The sequence below is a fragment of the Ambystoma mexicanum genome, chromosome 7p (assembly GCF_040938575.1).
Source record: "Ambystoma mexicanum isolate Mex_15411 chromosome 7p, UKY_AmexF1_1, whole genome shotgun sequence".
Taxonomy (NCBI): domain Eukaryota; kingdom Metazoa; phylum Chordata; class Amphibia; order Caudata; family Ambystomatidae; genus Ambystoma; species Ambystoma mexicanum.
In genome coordinates, this window is record NC_090939.1 from 19,771,283 (window position 1) to 19,792,957 (window position 21,675).

General features: G+C 45.9%; 1 protein-coding gene across 2 annotated transcripts in view; it reads left to right on the forward strand.

The window, feature by feature from the left end:
• Positions 1 to 21,436, forward strand: part of AGPAT3 (1-acylglycerol-3-phosphate O-acyltransferase 3) — a 660,566-nt gene extending 639,130 nt beyond the window's left edge. For both annotated transcript variants that reach the window (XM_069635675.1, XM_069635676.1), the window contains one exon: positions 18,762 to 21,436. In XM_069635675.1, coding sequence (XP_069491776.1) covers positions 18,762 to 18,847 — 86 coding nt within the window. In that variant the 3' untranslated portion in view covers positions 18,848 to 21,436. The remainder of the gene's footprint in view (positions 1 to 18,761) is intronic.
• Positions 21,437 to 21,675: the final 239 nt, after the last annotated feature.

The window sequence follows — 21,675 nt, forward strand, 5'->3', positions numbered from 1 at the left end:
CCCTTTCCAATCCGGCCTTAGTCAGAGGGGTCAACCCTCGGATAGAAAAGCTCTTCAGCCCTTCGTCTTCTGACCCTTTGTACATCAGGGGACATTCTATTCCGGACTCTCTGGTAGTGACTAACACAAGAAAGAGAGCGGGGGTACCACTATCTACTAGTGAAGCACCACCTGCCAAAGAGGGCAAGAAGCTCTATGCACTTGGGAAGAGAATAACGACCTCCGCCGCCTTCTCAACCAGGATCGCGAATAACAATTCCCTACTAGCTAGCTACGCAGATGCACAGTGGAGCAAGCTGCACAGTGGAGCAAGCTGCGCAGCGAAGCAGAGGACGCCCCAGAACCCCTGCGTTCACGCCTGTTATCTACTATATCAGAGGGAACTCTTGTAAACCAGGGCATCGTAAAGAACTCCTTAGATGCCGCAGAGACAGCTGGCCGCTCCCTGGTTCAGGGAATACTTCTCAAACGCCATGTCTGGCTGCGCAATTCGGGATTTAAGCCAGAAACTCAGGCTTCCCTAATAAATAAGCCCATAGAGCAAACACATCTGTTTGGGAAAGCAGTTGATGAGGCCCTAGAACATGCGAAGAAGGAGTTTGATACCATCAAGACTCTTGACCAAATTTCTAGGCCACCTAACAGACGCAGCTATGGCAATAGACGCTCCTTTCGTGGCCAACGCCAGCAGCAAAGCCAACAAAAATTTTACTCTGCTACCAACTGGCCCGCTAACCAAAGCACCCAGTTCAGTCAAAGAGGCCAACGTCGTGGCAAAGGAAGAGGGCGCGGCTCCAGTCCAAAAGGCCCCACGCCCAATACCAACAAATGACCCAAAGATTCGGGTCCCCTCCCATGCATCACCGGTCGGGGGCCGGCTAACATCGTTCCTTTCAGCATGGGAGGGAATAACGTCAGACCGCTGGGTATTATCCACCATAGCCCACGGATACTGCATCGAATTCAACGGTTCCCCGAAATACAGACCCCCACGGAACCGACGCATGACACCGGAACACCTCACTATTCTTCTTCAAGAAGTAGAAGAGCTACTGAAAAAAGAAGCTATAGAGGCTGTCCCCCTATCTCAGGTAACAGAAGGTATTTATTCAGTGTACTTCCTTGTACCCAAAAGGACTTAACCATGCGCCCTGTATTAGATCTGCGCCCAGCGAACAACTTTGTCAAACCCCAAAAGTTTCGTATGGTGACCTTGCAGGAAGTAATCCCACTGTTATCACAGGGGGATTACATGACAACACTAGACATGAAAGATGCATACTTTCATATTTTAATGTTGCCAGCGCACAGAAAATACCTCAGGTTCAAGATAGAGAACAAACAACATCAGTTCAGAGTACTACCCTTCGGGATAGCGTTTGCACCAAGGGTATTTACGAAAGTACTGGCAGTGGCAGCGGCCCACCTGCGCAGATTATCCATCCCGGTTTACCCGTACCTCGACGACTGGCTCATAACAGGGGATTCTTACGAAACATGCTTCTCCAATACCCAAAGGACCGTAAACCTTTTGTCCCAACTGGGCTTCTCCATCAACAAAAAGAAGTCCAGCTTAGACCCCAGCCAAATCAAACAATTCCTAGGGGCTCTAATTCGAACAAAGGACGGCCTCGTCTTCCCCTCCAACGAGAGGGTCCAAAACATGCTGTTTCAGATCCCCCAATATGTGGCAGGTCGAGAGGTGACGGTACGCAAAGCAATGCGCTTGCTAGGGATGATTGCGTCATGTATTTATTTGGTACCTCACGCGCGCCTGCGCCCAATGCAAGAGTGGCTCTACAGCCAGTGGTGTCAGGCCAGCGGACAATGGGACGATCTGGTGGTGGTCTCGCAGGCCTTGGTGTTCTCGCTACAGTGGTGGACAAAAGAAAACCTGTTATTAGGGAAAACTTTTGCCACACCCGCAGTGGAAGCCACTCTACCCACAGACGCATCCCTTACAGGATGGGGGGCTCACCTATCCCATCAGACTGCTCACGGAGTGTGGACTCCGAGCTTAGCATCCAAGCATATAAACCTGCTGGAACTATTAGCAGTGTTCAAAGCACTAAAAGCCTTTCAGGAACACTTACAAGGAAAGACAGTGATGGTCCTCACAGACAGCACCACAGCCATGCACTATCTCAACAAGCAAGGGGGCACTCACTCTCCAGGACTGTCCAAGCTGTCCCAGAATATATGGAAGTGGGCTCTCAAACACATGTTCCTACTATCACAACATGTACCAGGGGAACTCAATCTGCTAGCAGACAAACTCAGCAGAGACTTCCCTCTACCCAAAGAGTACGAATGGCAATTACACGAAAACATCGTCTTAGACGTCTTCACGCAATGGGGTTTCCCGGAAATAGACCTGTTCGCAACCCTGGAGAACTCACAATGCCAAAGTTACGCCTCCAGGTACCCCCAGAACCAGTCCAAGGGGAACGGTCTGTTGATTCAATGGTCAGGGAAATTTGTTTACGCCTTTCCCCCCCGACTCCCCTCCTCAACAAAGTGGTGCACAAGATGCACCAAGAGCAGGTTAACATGATACTAGTAGCCCCAATGTGGGCCCGGCAGCCATGGTTCGCTCACTTGATGGAGATGTCCCTATCTCCCCCAATGAAACTTCCCTGCCCGTACAACATGCTGTCACAAGACAAGGGCAGGACACTGCATCCATGCCCTCAGACCATGAACTTAGCAGCCTGGCTCCTGAGATCATAGAATTTGGACATTTACATCTCCCTCAGAGATGTATGGACATCCTCAGGGAAGCCAGAAAACCTAATACTCGCCACTGCTATTCTAGCAAGTGGAAAAGATTTGTCATCTGGTGTAGAAGTAAGAACATCAACCCGGTTGACTGCTCTGCCACTAACATTATTCTGTACTTGACCCATTTACTGGAATCAGGTCTAGTGTTTAATTCCATTAAGGTCCACCTAGCGGCACTTTCTGCATACACCACTTCCCAACTTAAAGTGTCCTGGTGGAAGATACCAGTTATCAAGGCCTTTATGGAAGGGGTAAAGAGAATACACCCCCCGATAGCTAACCCAGCTCCCGGATGGGACTTAAACGTGGTACTTTCTAGACTCATGGGCACTCCTTTCGAACCCATGCACAAGGCAACTCTTAAATACCTCACTCTTAAGACTGCTTTCCTAATAGCCATCACCTCCATTAGGAGAGTAAGTGAACTACAGGCTCTTTCTGTACTAGACCCCTTCGTATCAGTTCACAAGGATAAGGTGGTTCTTCGCACACACCCAAGGTTTGCACCAAAATTCATCTAGAAATTTCATGTAAACCAATCTATAGAACTAGCAACGTTCTTTCAAAACCCTTCCAGCTTGGGAGAAAAAAGTCTGCATACACTAGATGTATGCAGAGCTGGTTCTTTCCATGTAGAACATGACAGATCACTGAGAAAGACTAATCAGTTCTTTGTCTCGGTGGCAGCAGGAAGAGAAGGAGATGCAGTCTCTAAGTCCACTATATCTAGATGGATTGTACAATGCATCACTCTCTGTTACACTCTTGCTAAGAGAGAACTACCCTTCAAGCCAAGAGCACATTCCACTCGAGGCACTGGGGCTTCCATAGCATTCATTGCAAATGTTCCTCTTGAGTCCATCTGTAAAGCGGCTACCTGGAGTTCTGTGCACACCTTTACAAAACACTACTGTCTAGATGCACACTCTAGATCTGACTCCCAGCTGGGACAGGCAGTATTAAGACCTCTTTTCTCTACTGTTCCTTCTCATAACCCACCGCCAACTCCGGGTACTGCTCGCTAGTCTATGCACAGCATGTGATTCTAAGCAGATTAACAAGCATCAGAAGACAATGCATTACTTACCATAAAAGCATTTCTGATGGTTGTATCTGCTTAGATTCACATGCGCCCGCCCTTCCTCCCCGCTCAGATGGAAGGAACATAGACATCCTCTACTATATTTCTCTCTTTTCTGTACTCACTCACGTCTAGAAGGCTCCCTCAGGGCAGAAAAATACAAACAGAGGGACCTCGACGCGTGAGGGATTGTGGGTACAACGCACATCACTATAGGGATAGTGTTACAGACATGCCTTGTCGACGTCCCCTTTTCGACTACGAAAAACAAAATGCAATACTCCGCAGTGACCACTGGATGTCGGACCTATGCACAGCATGTGAATCTAAGCAGATACAACATCAGAAATGCTTTTACGGTAAGTAATGCATTGTCATATATATATATATATATATATTTTCTTTTTCTTTTTTTTGTTCACTAAGATGTAGGCTTTCCTCATAGATGAAAACGAGTTGGAGCACTGAGTGTTGATTTCGGGCTGGATGCGTGGACAAACAGTTTGTCACAGTTTCAGGGAGAGCAGGATAAGCGTGCACGTTGTAAAGCGGAGCCTGTAGACAATTGTGATGACAGATGTAAAGATTACGTTCAAAAGGCTTCGGGCTGTAATAGAACGCAAAGAGAGACTTACTATTAAGTGAAAGCTAATGTCAAAATTCTTTGGTCGAAGATCGCAGAGGAGCTGCTCGATGAGGTGTCTGTGTCTAAACGCCAAATGGAAGCGGCATGCAGTCATGGAGATGTATCGTAGCATATCCCATGAGACAGGCCAAACCATGAATGGGGCTGGGGGTGTAAACAAGAAAAAATGTTCTTGTAAACGAGTGGGCACGAGTGTTGTCAGCCTATTGTTAGGGAAATGACATTGATATAAAAACCTGCCAGGGTGTGCATGAGACAAAGGAAGAATAGAGGAGGCAGGGGAAATAAAGGTAAAGAATTGCGCCGAGGGAATGGTATGCTCGAACAGGGAAGCAACCATTAGACCAAGGAGGGCTGGATGTGGACACTGTTTCCATAGTAACCCAAAGGGTGAAACTAAAGAAAAATAGAAAGAAATGTGCACAGACGTTGTGACCGAGGACTGCACACGTAAATTGCATGACAGAAAAAGAGGGGAACGCATAGTGTGTGTGTGTGTGTGTATATATATATATATATATATATATATCATAAATAAGACGTGCAGGTGGCATGGTATATGTTAAGACGGATTTCTGAACTCTGTCCTGGCGGCGCAGAAGTTCAGAAGGCCAACCTAATCACTTGGAACAGGGTAACCTCTGGACAAGCCAGACCAATCAGGGTAGCGATCGCGGCAGTCAAGACTAGGTCTCAAGAGGGGTGAGGGTGACTGAAAGCCCGCAATGAGCACACAAAGCAAGGACACTTACAAATTACTCCAAACAGGTGTTATATTAAAAATGTATACACATTTATTCCAAGGCCTTTGCAATAATGAGCATAGCGAGAAATCACGATAAAACTCTAGTAAACCAACACATACCAAACCAATACAATATATATACAAATACAAACGAGTCTAAAGCGTTAGATGCACGAAATGTGTAGTCCACCTAGAAGGGGAGGAAAACAGGCAGTGCGAAATAATGGTTAGGCCCAGTCCGCCTTCAGAGGCACCTAACTAAAAGGAAGTCCAAGCCCTACGAAGAGTGGAGCCTTGTGCTCAAAAGTACCTGCACACGCTGGTGCCAACGGGCAAAAAGGGGAGTCTCTTCAAGGGAATCGGGCAGTTCAGCGTACAAATGAAGAGGAACAGAGCTCTGCGACTCAAGCGCAGCCTCCACTGTGGGCAGAAGCAGGGCGCGAGTACGGAAAGGCGTGCTGTTTGACACAGCGGGGAAAAGCTATGGGCTCCTGCAGGAGGGCGACCAGTTCCTAGCTATGCTACTCACCGGTCCCCGATGCAAGCGGACCCATGCTTCTCCGCGTCAGTTTCAGTGCTGGCAGGTTCAGGGGAGCAGGGGACGTCTCGTCGTCGTCGTGTAGATTCTGCAGCAGCAGAGTTGAGTTAAAGATGTCCCAAACGAAGTGAACCTGCACAGCTTGTTACCACAGTAGGGCAAGGGAGCGGCCGTGTGTATCTCAGCCAAATGTACACTACTCACTTCGGACCTGGGAATGCCAAGTGTACGAATCGTGTGAGAGTGACAAGGACTCGAAATACAACACAACCTGACGGCGGTTACAGAGCAAGACTCCTGGGTAGGCTGGTCAGTCTGCTGGATGGCCCAGAGACACTTCCGAAGGCTTACGTGCAGGAAATGGTGAAGATGCCGAGAATAGCTGTTCCCGCTATTCCAAGGGTCGAAGTACCAGTACAGGCCGCCTTGTTCGATCAGAGGTAGAAAGGGTTTCACAAGGCGACAGCAGTGCAGAGGAGCAGTCCTTCAGCGGGTCACCAGCGATTCCTCAGTTCAGCCTCGTGGTTGCAGGATACTTGGCTCCTGTATTCCTTTGTTCGTGAGAACTCAGGAGATCGACATGGTAGTGGCTCTTTCAGCCCCCTCTAATCCACGGTTCCCTTCGCGCCAAAACGGAGGGGACCCAATGGGAGATCCACTCATAAAACACTCACACCATACGTGGACCTATCACGGACCACGGTGGTCCCAGGCATTCACACCACACTAGACTCTCTGGCACCCAGGATGTGTATTGGGACCAGACATCCCAGCCCACATCCTGGAGGCACACACAAGGCCTGTAGAAGCCCGCAAAAGCATCTGTGTTTCGCGGGAAAGTACATGCCCAAATAAGGAAGGCCCTGGGTCTGCTCGACCTGGGGAAGGTGAAGGGGGCAAGACGGTCAGCGGACAGGACAAAGGAGCCTCGTGGTCTGGCCATTTTGGGAGCCAGGCCACCATTTTGGGCTAAGCGCGTGAAACGCGCTTAAAACGCCAAAAGGCGCTCAAAAACACAAACGATCGCTGCCACCATTGCCGTCTGTGATTCACTTGCACCGATCAGTTACAATCCAAAAAGAGTATTTAGGGCCTGTAGAAGGCTAGAGACCCAAGAGAGCAGTAACTTAGCTTACAGTGCCCTCTTGTGTCATGTTGCACGAAAGCTGCAACATGATAAAGAAACTACGGGAAACAGAGTTCCCCGGTACTGACTGTCTTAAGGGCATGTCAGTTTCCCCGTAAGAATGGAGCGAAAGCCCAGAGGACTTATCTGGCAAAGTCTAGATCATGGTGAAAACAACACCAAAAAGTTCAGGGGTTGCCACATGGAAGGAAAATTACCCACAATTAAGAAATCTTTCCTAACAGTTTATGCAACAAAAGCATATTTAGTGCACTGGTGGAAACTGAGACTCATGATACACGTGCCTATTGGTGCATGGCGAGGGGGCCCTAGGCAAGGGCACCACAGATCACGATGTGAGCAGAAGGAACACATGGTGTTGGGCAATCCATGATTTAAGGATTGTCGAGGTTAGAAAAAGATTTTGGATAATTTTGAAAAACTGAATGGAAAAGAGGGGCCATGCTTTTTAGTGAACGGTCCTATTAATGACGTGCAAGAATGTCGATTGAAATGAAATACCGGTTCCGCCATAAGGGTGGCGTGGAGTCGTGTGTGCCCTGCCTCACGGTGAGGCGGAGCAAGAGTCAAAAGTTCTCGCACTGTAGAGTAGTCTGCTAACTCATCAGAGTTCAGAAACATTTTTCTCATATGGATGCCTTACGTAGGGCAGAAGAATTCTTCATTGAGGCCATGATGGAAAGAATCTAATCTATAGATCCATTGGGCTTCTTTTTGTAAAAGCTCATTGCAAGGTTGGTTGAAGTTACAACTGTATCTACCACCCACCACAAAATATCAACAGCTGTACGTTTTGCTTCAATAAAGTGATTTACGAGTGGTGCACTCATGTTCTTACATCTTATTCTTGATCGATGTTCACAGATTCGTATGTGGATGGGTCTGAAAGTCTGACCCACATATCTTAAGCAACATGGGCGTTCAATCACATATATCGCGTTTTTAGTTTTACAGTTGGTGAGACTCCTGAGGCTCCATTGTCGATAGTTGATCATTAATTCTTTTGTCTTTCTTGTAAATTTGCATGAGGTGCATTTGCCACATGGAAAATGCCCGACTGTTGTCCTTAGATTCCATAATCCCAGTCTTGGGGCTGGACTGGTGAATTTTGAGTGTACCAGTTGGTCTCTTAGATTTTTGCTCGTTTGTATGCGAACCGATGTATCGGTTCATTAGGTAAGCTCAATGTGGTGAGTGACCAGTGTTTAGTTATGGATTTTCGAATCTGGGACGTATGTGTCCCATGTGTAATTACACAAGTAGTTCTTGGTTGCTCTTTGTTGATGTCGTCTTTTCCAGTAAGGAGGGCATCTCTGTTGAAGAACCTAGCTCTCTTGCATGCATTCGACATCACGCGATGCGGGTAACCTCTTTCCGATAGCCTGTGGTCCAAATCAGTATCATGTTCATAGAAGTCCTGTATGTCTGTACAATTTCTTCTGCTCCTAAGATATTGTCCAAACGGCAGGTTTTCCCTCAAGTGTCTAGGGTGGTCACTCTTAAAATGTAAAAGAGGATTTCTGTCACTCAATTTGCGAAATAGATTACATTTTAAGGAACCATTGTTTTTGGATTTTAAGGTCCAAGAAACTGACCTCTGTGTTACTGGATTCCATTGTGAACTGGATATTTTTATACACATTATTTAGTCATTGCAAGAAATCATCCAGATCTGACCTTGAGCCTTCCCATATACAGAGAATGTCATCGATGTATCTTTTCCATTTTTTTTTATCCGGTTCTTAAAGGGATCCTTTTCAGGTAGTATGTTTGTTACTTCATAGTCTGCCATGAATTATATGGCCAAGCTTGGCGCATAGGTAGCACCCATCGCAGTACGTTTGGATTGAAAATAGAACTGCCCGTCAAATTCAAAGTAATTTTTTGATAGGGCCAATGATAGTAATTCTGTTATAAAGTTCTCTGGTACTCTGTTCTGTAAGTTGAATTGTATTAGGTATCTGCGTAGCCATTCTATTGCTGATTCCTGTGGTATGCTGGTATAAAATGAGCAGATGTCTAAAGTTACCAACAGGTGGATCTTGTCATCGAATTCTATTCCCTCAAAGGTTTGAATAGTTTCAGTTGTATTGCACAGATATGTGTCGGTCTTTGTGCTCATAGGTTTAAGAAACAAATCTATGAATTTGCAGACGGGTTCTAAAATCGAACCACACCCAGAAACAATTGGACGTCCAAGTGGATTTGTCGGATTTTTGTGAATTTTCGGCAGAAGCTATTAGCTTTGGCAGCGCTTGTTCCCTTACAGGTTTTAATTGTTGAACACTATTATTGCTGGGATAAAAGACTGCCTACATCCTTCTGGGTGAATCTAACTGTTTTACTACTTGCAAAGCATGTTCTGATCTAACTTAACTTTTCCCTCCTTAACACTCAATATTTTAATGGTGTTCACAAATAAGTGCCAATACTGACCTCAAATGACGTCACTCAGTGTGCCGGGATATGTTTAGCATAAGAAATATTTTCCCACTACTTTATTGCTCTTGTTCAATTTGAGTCCTAACTTTGGGATAAATGTTACTATTAGTTGCTGCCTTTTAAAGATTGTCTGACTATCCTTGTGTGTATATATAAATAATGATTTATTCTATAACTTTAAGTGTGTACTTGGATACCTGTATTTACAGATTTCATTGTACAGCTATGCAGCTCACATTTACCCCTCTTAAGATAAGCCTGGCTGCTCAGTCACGCTACCAACTTGTGTAGTACAGGCCTATATTAAAAGGTGGGTTACCTAATACCAAGAGATGTCTTGTAAAACGTCCCACACAAGTTGGACTCTACAAATTCCTACTTAACACCCAGAACTTCTGGAAAGCTACCTCTGCCCTCGAATTCATCTTTCACAAAGAGGACCTTCTCTCACAAGAGGGGGGTCGCATTCTTCATCCAGAGATCGGGACCCTCCATCTCCATGCATGGTTTCTGAGGGGTTGAGGTACAAAGATTGGGACCTTCCAGAAGATGTCATGGAGGTGTTGATTTCGGCCAGGGTAGCAAAATAAAAATCTCAGGACCTTAACCCATGAAGCATCATGGGTACTGGGCCTTTAACAGTAGGGACAGTATTATGGGAACGCTCCATTGGTGCCGTTTTTGACTTTATAAGGGAATAATGGAATACCCTGCACCAACCACTTTTATTCTGAACAGATACACGCAACAGAAAGACAATTACTGGACAGTAATGTTTGTAATACATTCACCCTTAGAAAAAATAGAATAGCATTGGATTCAGTGACCAGTGAAGCACAGGTAAGTATTTAGGAACATAGAAATAGAAAGAACACTTCAGTATAATCACAGAACAGCTCTCCTAACTCTTTATCCAGTGTATATGATTAATAAGAGTCATAAAAAGTTCAGGTTAGTACTGTAGTTCATCTCGACGCACTAGGTAAGGCCTAGGGAAGGATCAGATCCTTGACCCAGGTTCCACCACCAAAGGTAATGTAAGAATAAGTTAGGGTCTCAGGACATTATGCCTGTGTGACCCTATGGGAGATGGGGCAGCAACAGGTATGCAGACTTGCTCCCCTCTTGGCTCAGAGTTCTCCTGAGACCCCTTGAAGAGGTTCCAGAATCTGGTGCAGTTTCATTCTTCTCTCTTGGTACACTTCGCGAGGGTGGTCTAGACTGCAAGGCTTACTTGCATTTACAGATTTTAGTTTGTTGGTCACAGTACTTAGGTTTTTGGTCCCAAACAAGAAACGGGGAAGACTGCAGGACAGACATAAACGAGTTTCAACGGCGCGCACCATGGTCAGGCGGCAACAGGCAATCTTCCAGCAGTGGACACAGGAGGTGGTCCAGCTCCATCGCCGCTTCCATTGATGAGAGATGGCTGAAATGCAGGAACAGGAACAAACGGAAGATCTGCAAAGTTGCACGCCTCTGCTCGGAACTACAACTGCTGCAGCGAGTTAGTCCTGGTAGAGAGTTAATCAGTCCACTGGCTGGCTCGTCCACGGTTTTGGTCCAGGGACCGGGACAGCAGGCAAATTCAACAGGGCTTCCCATTAGGACCTTGCAAATACTTAACATCCTCTAAGCTATTGGCAGAGCAATTTAAATTGGAGACTCCTTATTAGGGATAGATCATTCGAGTAACATTGTGTTCTCTGCTTCACATATGTAATAGCAAGCAGCATGATTTTGTCAAACCTGGACTACAAGAAGGTGACCTTGTTGTGTTCCAAGTCTTGAATGCACAGTTCCAAAACTTAGAGTATATTTATTTGCATAGTTTTGCATTCAAAAATTGGGAAAGGTAAAATACGACAACACGGTTTTTAACTTTTTCTATATGGATGTACATTGCTGGGTCGGTTTAAACAGACTATACTTGAAAACCAACTACATCTTCTATCAACTAGAGCTGGTTTGCAAATTAACTAAAGTGTGTGATACTGGGCAGATTGTTTTATTGAACTGTGTGCTATCTGCCAAATTTAGAAGTTCCCACAAGCCCTTCAGTTGACATTTGTACACTATATAAAAAAGCCTCACTCAAGGTACTGCTTTATTATAATAATGAGCTATTTGCCTCTTGGCTTAATTATAGCACATTCTTGTAATATAAATTACCATGATCTCCTTCAGTGTCAAATACCACCTGATGTCAATACCTATTCAATTTAGGGGAGCCTACATGGGTTTTGTCGCACAGTGCTATGCAAGACATAAACCTGCCCTTGATGGAAAGCACATTTCACATTTGAACTGAAGGTCTATTAGGCAAAGTTTGAATGCAGTACCCTCTGGGAACAGTACAAACAACTATGACTACAGGTATAGGCAACCCAACCTTTGGTATAAGCTTGTACTACACAGTTTTGGTAGCGTGTTGAGCAGCCAGGTTTATCTCAAGAGGGGAAATGTGAGCAGTAGGGGAGTTGCACAAAGATTCAGTTACAGGTATTCAAATAAACTCTTACACTCAAGGTTTCTTGCTTAAACAATGATTAATGTATCAGTCAGTTATAAAGCCTTCTTTAGAAGGGAGCAATATAATAGTAACACACCAATGCACTTCAATACTGTATACGTTGAGTTTCTGTATCATCAGTGCACTTTCAGCATACGCTCCTTGAACGGGGCAACCTCTCTGCACTTAATCCAGGGCTGTGCTGGAGCGGACTCTTTGTCCCCAACCCCCATCTCTCCCCCCCCTCGCTCCACCCTACACCTCTGCATGTACGTATGCATGACCTAAAAGTAGTAGGACCAGTTAGTTCAATTGTCCTGCTCCCCACCACACAGCTTTTCCGTGTCCCCGCCACCCCCTCCCGAGCTTGGTCTCAACTGTACAACTGTATGCACTTGCACTAGGAGAAATGTCGTCAGCCTAGTATGCTAGTTTTTCTGTTTAGAACATTCGGAATCTTCAAGGCATAAGAATGAAAGAATGATTACTGCATTGCCTTGTTACCGTCCTGCCTTGAAGCGCTGTCTATAAGCGCTATATAAATAAACAATAACTAAATAAAAAATTACCTATTGAGTTCAACCATAAACAATTAACATACATTTATCTGCCGTTCGGGCTTGATCTGCCACCATTGATCTCTGCCTGAATGCCAGCAAGACGGAGATCCTCCTCATTGGCACTCCTTCACCCTCCTTTGCTGTCACTCTTTAGCCGGCCTCCCTTGGCCCTCCTCCTACCCCCCACTTGCGAGGCTAAGATCCTCTGGGTCATCTTTGACTCCACGCTTCCTTCTCTGCCCACATCTCTGATGTCTCTAAAAAGTAAAATTTCCTACTGCACCTCTGCACTTCCTCTCCTTCCCTTGGAAGCTCACTGTCTCTCGAGCCCTGGTTCTCTCTAGGTTGCATTATTGTTAAGTCTCTTTCTAAATCTACCTGCTTGTACTCTCCGCCCTATGCAACTTATCTAGAACAGGACTGCAAGGCTTGTCTTTGGCCTCAAGCCCTGGGATCGTATCTCTCCAGCCCTGAAATCTCTCCACTTGCTCCCAGTAGCTGCAAGGATTATTTCAAGCCCTTTTGCATTGTTCACAGGGGTTTCTGGGGCCTGCCTCCAAAATAGCTTCAGCTGTCCCTCCGTAAATACCTTCCCTCCCGAGCTCCAGGGTCATTCGTTTTTCAAAGAAACGAGCTGGGAGTAGATCTGTCTTCGGCTGGGGCATCCCTCTGGAACAGACTCCCTGCCACTCTGAAACTTGAGAACAATATCTGGTTCCGGGAGCACCTCAAGACCATCCTCTTTGTTTCTGCCTTCTCTCCTCCCCTCCCTGCTAATTTGTTATGTCTCTGCATCGTGCACCTGTTCACCCTCTGACTTTCGGGCCCAGCTACCTGCTCACCCTGCCACCCACCCGCACTGCCGCCTGCCAATCCCTTGCACTGGGGTCTGTATCTGTAACCCTACAGCCACCCCCTTTTTTCTGCACTTATCTGACACACCCTGTCTGTTGCCTTAAACCTAGCATTTGCTGTTTGTTGCTTTTATCCATTTGTTTATTTGTATCCCTTTGCTCAGCACTTTTCCACTCCTCTTGCCCTCTTCCATCCACTTTCCCATTTCCCTCTCCCATGCACTTTCGCTTTACCAATGTCACTGGGCCTAGTAAGATCGTTGTTTTGTTCTCCCTTGTTCCCCACCCTTGCCTCGTCACTCTCTCTGAAACAGTTGTGTACTAGCGTGATACACACAAAATATCAATTAAAGGAAGACGATATCATATACTCTGCACGTTTGTTCCTGACTGTAACATCTGGCAATAGCAGGGCTAACCATAATCCTAGATTTTGGTGTATTCATTGACTTGTCATGTTCAATCATTGCAGAGTCGCATCCCCCACGCAATAGACTTTCACATGCACAAGTTCCACGGCTTCAAGCATGCACACCCTGCTTTTTGCGTGCAACACACACACAGCCTTTGACATGTATGCACACAATAGCATTTTACATGCACACATGAGAGCCTATCACTTTCAATGGCACTGCAGTCTGAGCAGCCTGCAGAGCTCAGGAAAGGTGGGCAGAGAAGAGATGTAGAGAGTCAAAATAGACAATTGATTTAGGAAACAGTGTGAAATAAAAACAGCAGGAAGTTAAAAGGGTCACAGAGGGATAACGGAGGGAGAAAAACAAGAAAGGGTTACAAACGTGAGAAAGTGTAATGAAGGTGAGAAATGCAAGGAACAGAGCAGAGAGGGAAGACAGTTCTGAGATGGGCTAATTTATTTAGTCATCCTGCAAGCAGCCTGTTGGGGAGAATTCTCATAAATGTGCTAATTCCCTTCACCTTAGAGACCCCCTGCAACTTTGCTGGATTTTGAGGACTTGATTTTTTTCCCTGGAGAGTGTGAGCCTTTTTTCCCACTCATGTATTTTGATGTGTGTTTAATTCTTGAGTTCTTTGATTATGGAGTTTTAGACAACTCCATAGGCATCATCTTTTCATGTGTGTCACACAGCATCCCCAGTGCAGTGACACAGGGAAGCCTTTTTAGGCTGTCCCAAGGTTTAATTACCTTCTCTGGGATAAATTACTGTTTCCTAGAGAAAGTAAAGTTAAATTGACTTTACTAGTCTTTTTTAAATTCCTAGTCCCAGCACACCCTATTTTACAATAGAGTGCTGGAGGGGTTACCTAGTATCCCCTATGTCTAGAAACTCATGTATCAGTCAAATGATACCCGTTCCTCTCGAAATGGCTGGTGGCAGTGGTTTTACAACAAACTACTATGATGTTTCCCGACCGCGAACACCGGTAGTGTTAAATCGCGGGAGCCATGTTTTTCAAGATGGTGTCTGAGCCTCCTTTGTTTAAACAGGTCCCGGTCTTCTTTTTTTGCTATTTCATTTTGGAAAGGTCCTTCTAGAGTTTGTTTCTGTGCGTTTGGTCCCTTTGTTCCTACGCCTTTGGCGGCTTCAGGACTGAAAACCGCCTCTGGCGCCCAAGTGTCTGGGGTGGGCAGGAAGTGAGGGAGATGCCCAAAACTACCTGTGCTTAGTCTCCTGGGAGACCCAAATGCACTCTGGCGTAATTGGCTGGCTGACTGTCCGGCATGGACAGCCACCCTGCTGGGTGAGTGGCAGCTAGGCTGGATTGAATCGAAGAAAACTGTTTAAAAGACGAGTCTCTTGGCTTGGAAGGCAGAGTCGACCACTGGAACGAAAGAACCAAAGACGAGCTGGAAGAGGACGGCTGCTGCATTTCCTGGACCGTTGGTTTGCCCGGCAAAGCCCTGCTGTAGGTCTGAATCGCCAGGTTCATCTCGACAGAGAAGCCCTTCAAGGATGACTTCTTGCTTTGAGTTGGTGGGACCAATCAACTCGTAAGCCACCTGGACACCATTCTCTGAGCTGGTTGTATTTTCCTCAGAGTGCTGCAAGAAGCCGAATAGCCAGGGAGAAGGACACCGGTTTGTGTGCTTGAAGACAGCTACCTGAATCAAAGAATTGCCAGTTTGCCAGCTTTGTGACCAGTCCCCATGCAGTGCAGGAGTCTCCCGATGTCCTCCCTCTTGTCCCCACGACTGAGGCTCAGGAACAACGAGATCTGCAAGAACTGCCAGGAACAGAAGTCTTCAGCTGCATCTTTTTCTTCAATCTAAGGTACTGTGAAAACCCGACTGAGAGAACTTACATCTCACTGCGTAAGTGCGTGAAACTTTGGCAACTTGCAGGCCTAGTCAGCTTGTGACCCAACATATGAATCTTTCTTCTATGAACTGCTTCTGAGAACCGTAGCAGAGACCTTTCCGTTTAATCCAGCCCATTGACTTTGGCCTACCTATTGCATTGGAACAACTCCTCTGGTGAACTCAAACTATTTGCACTGTTTAAAAGTAACTCTATTCGTTTTTATTAACTTATGCCTTTTTGCTCCTACTTCAAATGCTCAGAATGCCATTTTGCACCTGATAGTGGGACGTACTGTAGCATATTTTTGTGTGATATTGATTGCCTCCTTTTATTGAATGTTTTCTAACTGACTGTGTAATAAATTAGTAAGTGTTTTACCAAGAAACCTTGTGTGTCTATATGAATACTTGTAACTGTAGACCTCTGTGTAACCTCATTACAAGCTCACATTCCCTCTTGAGATAAGCCTGGCTGGTCAGCTCGCTACCGAAAACTGTTTAGTACAGTGTTATAATGTAGGCTTATGAGCTAGTGGAATGATGAGGGTGTCATCGTGTGGAATGTATAGGTTCAGGTGTTCTACTATTGACGGTTGGGGCTAGTCAGTGGAGTTAAGGTGTTTATGGGGTGTGGCGCTGTCCCAGTGTTTCTCCCTCTTACTTGTCATTTGTGTCAGTGGAGTTAAGGTGTTTATGGGGTGTGGGGCTGTCCCAGTGTTTCTCCCTCTTACTTGTCATTCGTGTTTCCCCTACAATCCTGTTGTGTGTGGAAGGAGCTGGACCTGGACATTAAAGATGCATAACTTACCTTGAGAGTCGGTAAACCACCTTCACAACATACAGACTTATACCAAAGGTTGGTTTTGCTTACACCTGTAGTCCTAGTTGTGTATAGTGGTCCCAGAGGGTACTGCATGCAAACTTTGCTTAACACAGCCCCCTCAAGATTTACTTGGGGCTAGCTTTGCTTGCAAGGAAGGAGCAGAGTGACATGCAGGTGGGCTCCCACACTTTTCTCTCCTGTTTCCACAAGGAAGGAGCAGACGCACAGACTGGCTCCCACACTCTTTTCTCCAGTTTCCACAAGGAAGGAGCCGAGGGACGCACAGGCGGGCTCCCACACTCTTCTCTCCAGTTTCCACCTGTTCGTGGTCGCCAGCAGCCTGAGACTCTGCTTTTCTGTGTGCTGTCCTGGAACTTTGTGACTAAAATAACACAACGCACGGATCTTGTCTGAAATCATGTTGCAGGTAGTGCGACATGATGCACAAAATGAAAAGCAATTAATCATTAGTGCATCGTGATGATTTTGTTTGTTTTATGCCTTGAAGACAGTCTTGCGATAAGGACAGAGGAGCAGTGCTTTACCGGGACAGCACTGGCCTTGTTGCTAGTTACCTGTAGGGGCCATACCTCAAGTTCAACGCAATGCAAATCGTAGATCCCAACAGCCTGCCCACAGCACTCTTTAAGTGTGCTAAAATATTAGGTCTTTAAAAAGCTCCTCCTCCCTGGTAGCCGTATGGGCTACTAAGGGCAGCTCATTAGAAAAGAGTTACTGTGGCAAAGGGATGGCATTAGTTGAAGTCCCTCTAGGTAAGAAATAAGATACAAAAGTATGTAAACCAGCAAAGGTTTTGAGGACCCAGCACTCCATAAGCAAAATCCTGCTTTACCATCCACCTACAACCGTGAAGGACAGCATTTGCTTCTGAAAGATTCGATAAGCACATAAGTGAAGGGCATAATGCCAACATTCCACTTGGGTGGACGCTGGGGGGCAGGCCAATCTGTGAAAAACATGTTGGACAACTGTAATTTGTGAGTCTTTACCAATTTGTGAGCACATGCTTCTGTGCAATGTTTGTAGGCCCCAAGCAAGGACATTGGGTCAGGGCAGCAAAGAATTTGGTTGTGGGTTTTATGTAACCGTGATGAGCACGTCTTTGAAATAAAACATATTTGTGGCCATAACCACTGAAGGTTACTCGCTGTAGTTTCCTAGTGTTCCTGTCGTGAAGTCCAGCTTTAAACGAAGGTGTGGTGTGCAGGGATCGAAATGAAGATATCTTGAGTAACAGCTAAAACTAGCCCCTGGGTATGGGGAATCGCCTAGTAGGTAGGAGCTACCCCTAGAGAACCAGGAGCTAGTACATAGCATGTCCTAAATGTAACTTTAACCTTTTGTCAATCATATACAATCCTTATGCTTTACACCTCTTCTAGATGTCAATAAATGCTACTTTATACACATTACAGAAATGTCATGCCACAGGTTTGTATTGTCACTAGGTCGTCCCTGAGAGCCAAAAGTAGCTCCTGGAAAATAATGGTGCCAAGCTAACCAGGCTCTCCTGGGCTAGAAGCATGAGCTAAATAGCTCCCTGCTCGCAGTCATTCTGAACCCTTGGTGTGTGTGTACACTCTAGTCCCTGTGCATTACATTGTCAGATGGAGGACCATAGCAGAAAAATACTGCGTATTGATATGCACTGAATGTTCAGCCCTGCATTGACTTTCTTTCCAAAAGCAAGAAGGTGCCAATCCGCCCTCTTCTAATATGATCTCAGGGGAGTTGAAGAGACCAGTTACTATACTACCCCCCCCCCCAAACCCCTTTATAGCCCCAATTTAGAGGCAATTTGCAGTTCCCTTTATCAGAACCATACCCATGAGGTCCGAGATATGACGCAAGGAGGAGACGTATTCTGGTTTCAGCTGCTCTGAGAAAGACTGCCAGCATGAACCCCATCTCTGCTCTCCAGTCCCATTTCTCGCCCTGAAAGGGGAGGTAATACGTTTCAAATGGGAGGAACTTTTTGGGATGTTCCCCCTAGCCTCATCACTGCCACCTGCTGTCCTTGGTGTGCAATGGCTGGCGGGGCAGTGGAGGCACGCTGCAAAGCCTGGCATGAAATCCGGGAAGTAGCAAGTGACTGAATCTGCTTGTGCTTCCCTGACTGTTACAGATTATTACACATCTGGCTTGTCCTCGCAGTTCCCATCTTTTTTAAGAATATCTCGTTCATATATGAAGGATTTCATTGATCTGAGAAAGGGGGACATATATTTGGGAGATGAAGTGGAAAATGTAAAATGATCATGTTTCTACAATATTGACCTGAAATAAATCAATGAAATGTATGTTCTAACTATTCCTCTTTTTCGTTCCAGCATCCTTTGCCATTCGTAGACTGATTGGAGTGACTGAAATAGAAAGAGGCTCCAGCTATGGGAACAGAGAAATGAAAAATAAATAACCCTGCCGTCCTGGAGGCTGATTGTGACAAGTAGAAGAGGACTTTCCTATCCAATTAACTTGATGACAGACACTTGGACTCTTTTCTTAATGACTAATAGTTTAAGAATCATGTAACTGAGGTAATCGAGCCATGCTGGCCATATGGATGAGCAAGCTGCAATGATGTGAGAAATTGAGAGCCATCCCAGACTGGGGCAGGAAAAACACCACTTGGGACTTTAATGGGTAGTCGTTAGGTATTTTTTGGTTTTAGTACTGCATTGGAGTGCTTGCTTGCACTCGTCAGCAGCTGTCTCCCACCGACTGATGCAGAGTTGTCGGTCCTCACTTTCACGGAAGGCCGCCAACCTTATGTCAGACCTGTAAACTAAGGTCTCATTGTGCTTGTACAGTAGAAGGCTGCCACCTAACCAGGTCTGAAACTCACAAGAAGAGTTTGTCACTTCACCTCGTGTTCCTTTGCTGTGAAGAGAGTGAAGGATAATGGTGATGTGAATGGAAGGCTCTCACCCAAAAGCACAGAGCTCTTGAATGTCTAATGCTAACCACACGTGTTAATGCTCTTTCCTGTCTAGGGTCCGTTTCCAGCAGCTCAGGTATCCCTTCATGACGTCTCGAGTGCTCTGTACCCGTTCTGCTGAATGCCTACTTTAATTCTATATCTATCTCTAACATGTTCGCAGAAGTCAATGTGTGATTCATGTGTGCTTCTGTCGGAGCCGTGGCTAGCTTGGCTCCTGTCTAACTGTATTCCAACAAGCATGGCAGACAGTCCTTGCTGTGCCTGCTGTACATGCCTAGGAGCAGCCAGTCATTTTCTATGGCTCCCCTAGCCACATCCTTCACCAGACCCCCATAAAACTGTGAGTTCAGCATACTGATGGATCACCACACCAAGTAAAGAAATGCCTGCCCTCAAATGCAGATTTCCTGCCTGCACACCTCACACTGGTCTACAGAAGAAACTTACCCAAAGGGCACATCACACCTCAAGAAGAGCTGAATTCACCCAGCGAAAACAACTAATCCTAGCTAGGCAAAATCCACCCCGTGCAAATCTGCTAATCTTCTGTTCGCTCCCCCCTCAGTTCTAGCTATCCATTGCATACAACCAACATGGGCCAGTGCAGCCTTTGTCCACAATGCCCCACAAAACCTGGCTACGTGCATTCTACACCCCTGATTGTGCCCCACTAAACCTGGTTAGGTAGTGTCCTCACTCCCAGCTTGCCACAGCACACCAGCCATTGTGCCCTACCTTAACTGGCATAGTAGGCTGCACCTTGTGTGATTCTCTATAAAGCCTGGTTGGCTACAGTCACACAGGCACCATGTTACCCACTATTTTACCTATGCCCCAACAATCCTGGCTAGGTAGTCTCCACACTCCCAGCATGCCCCAGCACACCTGGCTAGATACAGATAACCGCCAGAGTGTGGCCATATAGCTGTTTAGTGTGCTGCACCCTGCATGCTTCCCTAAAAAACATTCACTGCGATCCCACAAGCACCTTGTTACCCATGTTTGATGAGGCTTCACCAGGTTGCCCCGTCACACATGGTTAAGTAATCCACAACTACAGCTTCACTCACCAAACTTGGCTATGTGCTGTGTGCCACCATATGATTGCTTCCTGGTGATGTATAGTCGACACGTGCAGTGCACCCCTCCGAATCAGGCTAAGTACACTCAGCCAGTGTACCCTTCTACACTGGTCCAGGAAATGTCTAACTCGCTGCGTGCCCTGCCAGTAGTCGCCCAATGCACTATTCTCATGTTCCCGAACTTGCCTAAGAGTCTACTCCAATCCGGTCTCCCCCTTCCTTGACAAGAAAGAATGTTTTGTGCTACCAACCTGTACTCTCCTCCACCCAGTATTTCACCCTACTGTGCACCTAACTGGTGGCTTTCAACACTCTGCTTATTCTACCCCCACAATCTTCCTTAAGTATGTTCTGTGATGTCTCTTTAGACCACACTCGTCCTACAGCAGCGGTTGCTTAAGGACCTAACATACCTGTCTGTACCCCACCGAATTTGCCACAGAGCAGACCGTGCCTGTGTTGTGTCCCATCACATGTGGTTCTGCCACTAAACAAGGCTGTCTTGAAATATTATTTCTGCATTTCATTCATGTTAGACATTTATGAACCCACTTTTGATGGCCCAATGCTGCCTTTTGGGCCAAGTCTTTTCCCATACTGGCATTTTTTATAATTCATACTGTTTCTTTTTGTTTTTATACACGTCAGGTTAAACCAAACTTTCTTGCCCTATGCATATTAATGTATAAAGGGCTGTAGATATGTAATTGTTGTATAAATAACTTGGCATTGCCTGAGCCCACTTAGGAGACTTTTCTTGTTGAGCACATTTTCTCAGACTTGCACCATCTCGGAGATGCCATCTTGCGCCCGCTGGAGTGCCTCTTGCATGCCCCTCCTGGTACGGAGACCACGGTGTTCAGTAATCTTGGTTTCCAAAGATCGCATGCACGAGGCAGTCCCTCATTGTTGTAGGTTTGCCACCCTCCTTATATGATCATGTTCACCGTTCAAAGAAAAGACTATAAAATGCTGAAAACAACCTATGTGTCAGTTTTAAGTGTTTATTTTGCAGTTAACTCGCATCGAAATGTTTTTTTAAAAAAGGTTTTTATTAACATTTTAGTATAAAGTATGGAATAAAGCACACTGCAAAATGTGTTATATGATAACTGTATACTACTACACCGTGTACACAGTATAAACCATAGAGGACCGGAGACCTTCTAATGTAGAGACAAAATCTGATGCATTATTTGCCTCCCTCTGCAAAATAAGGTG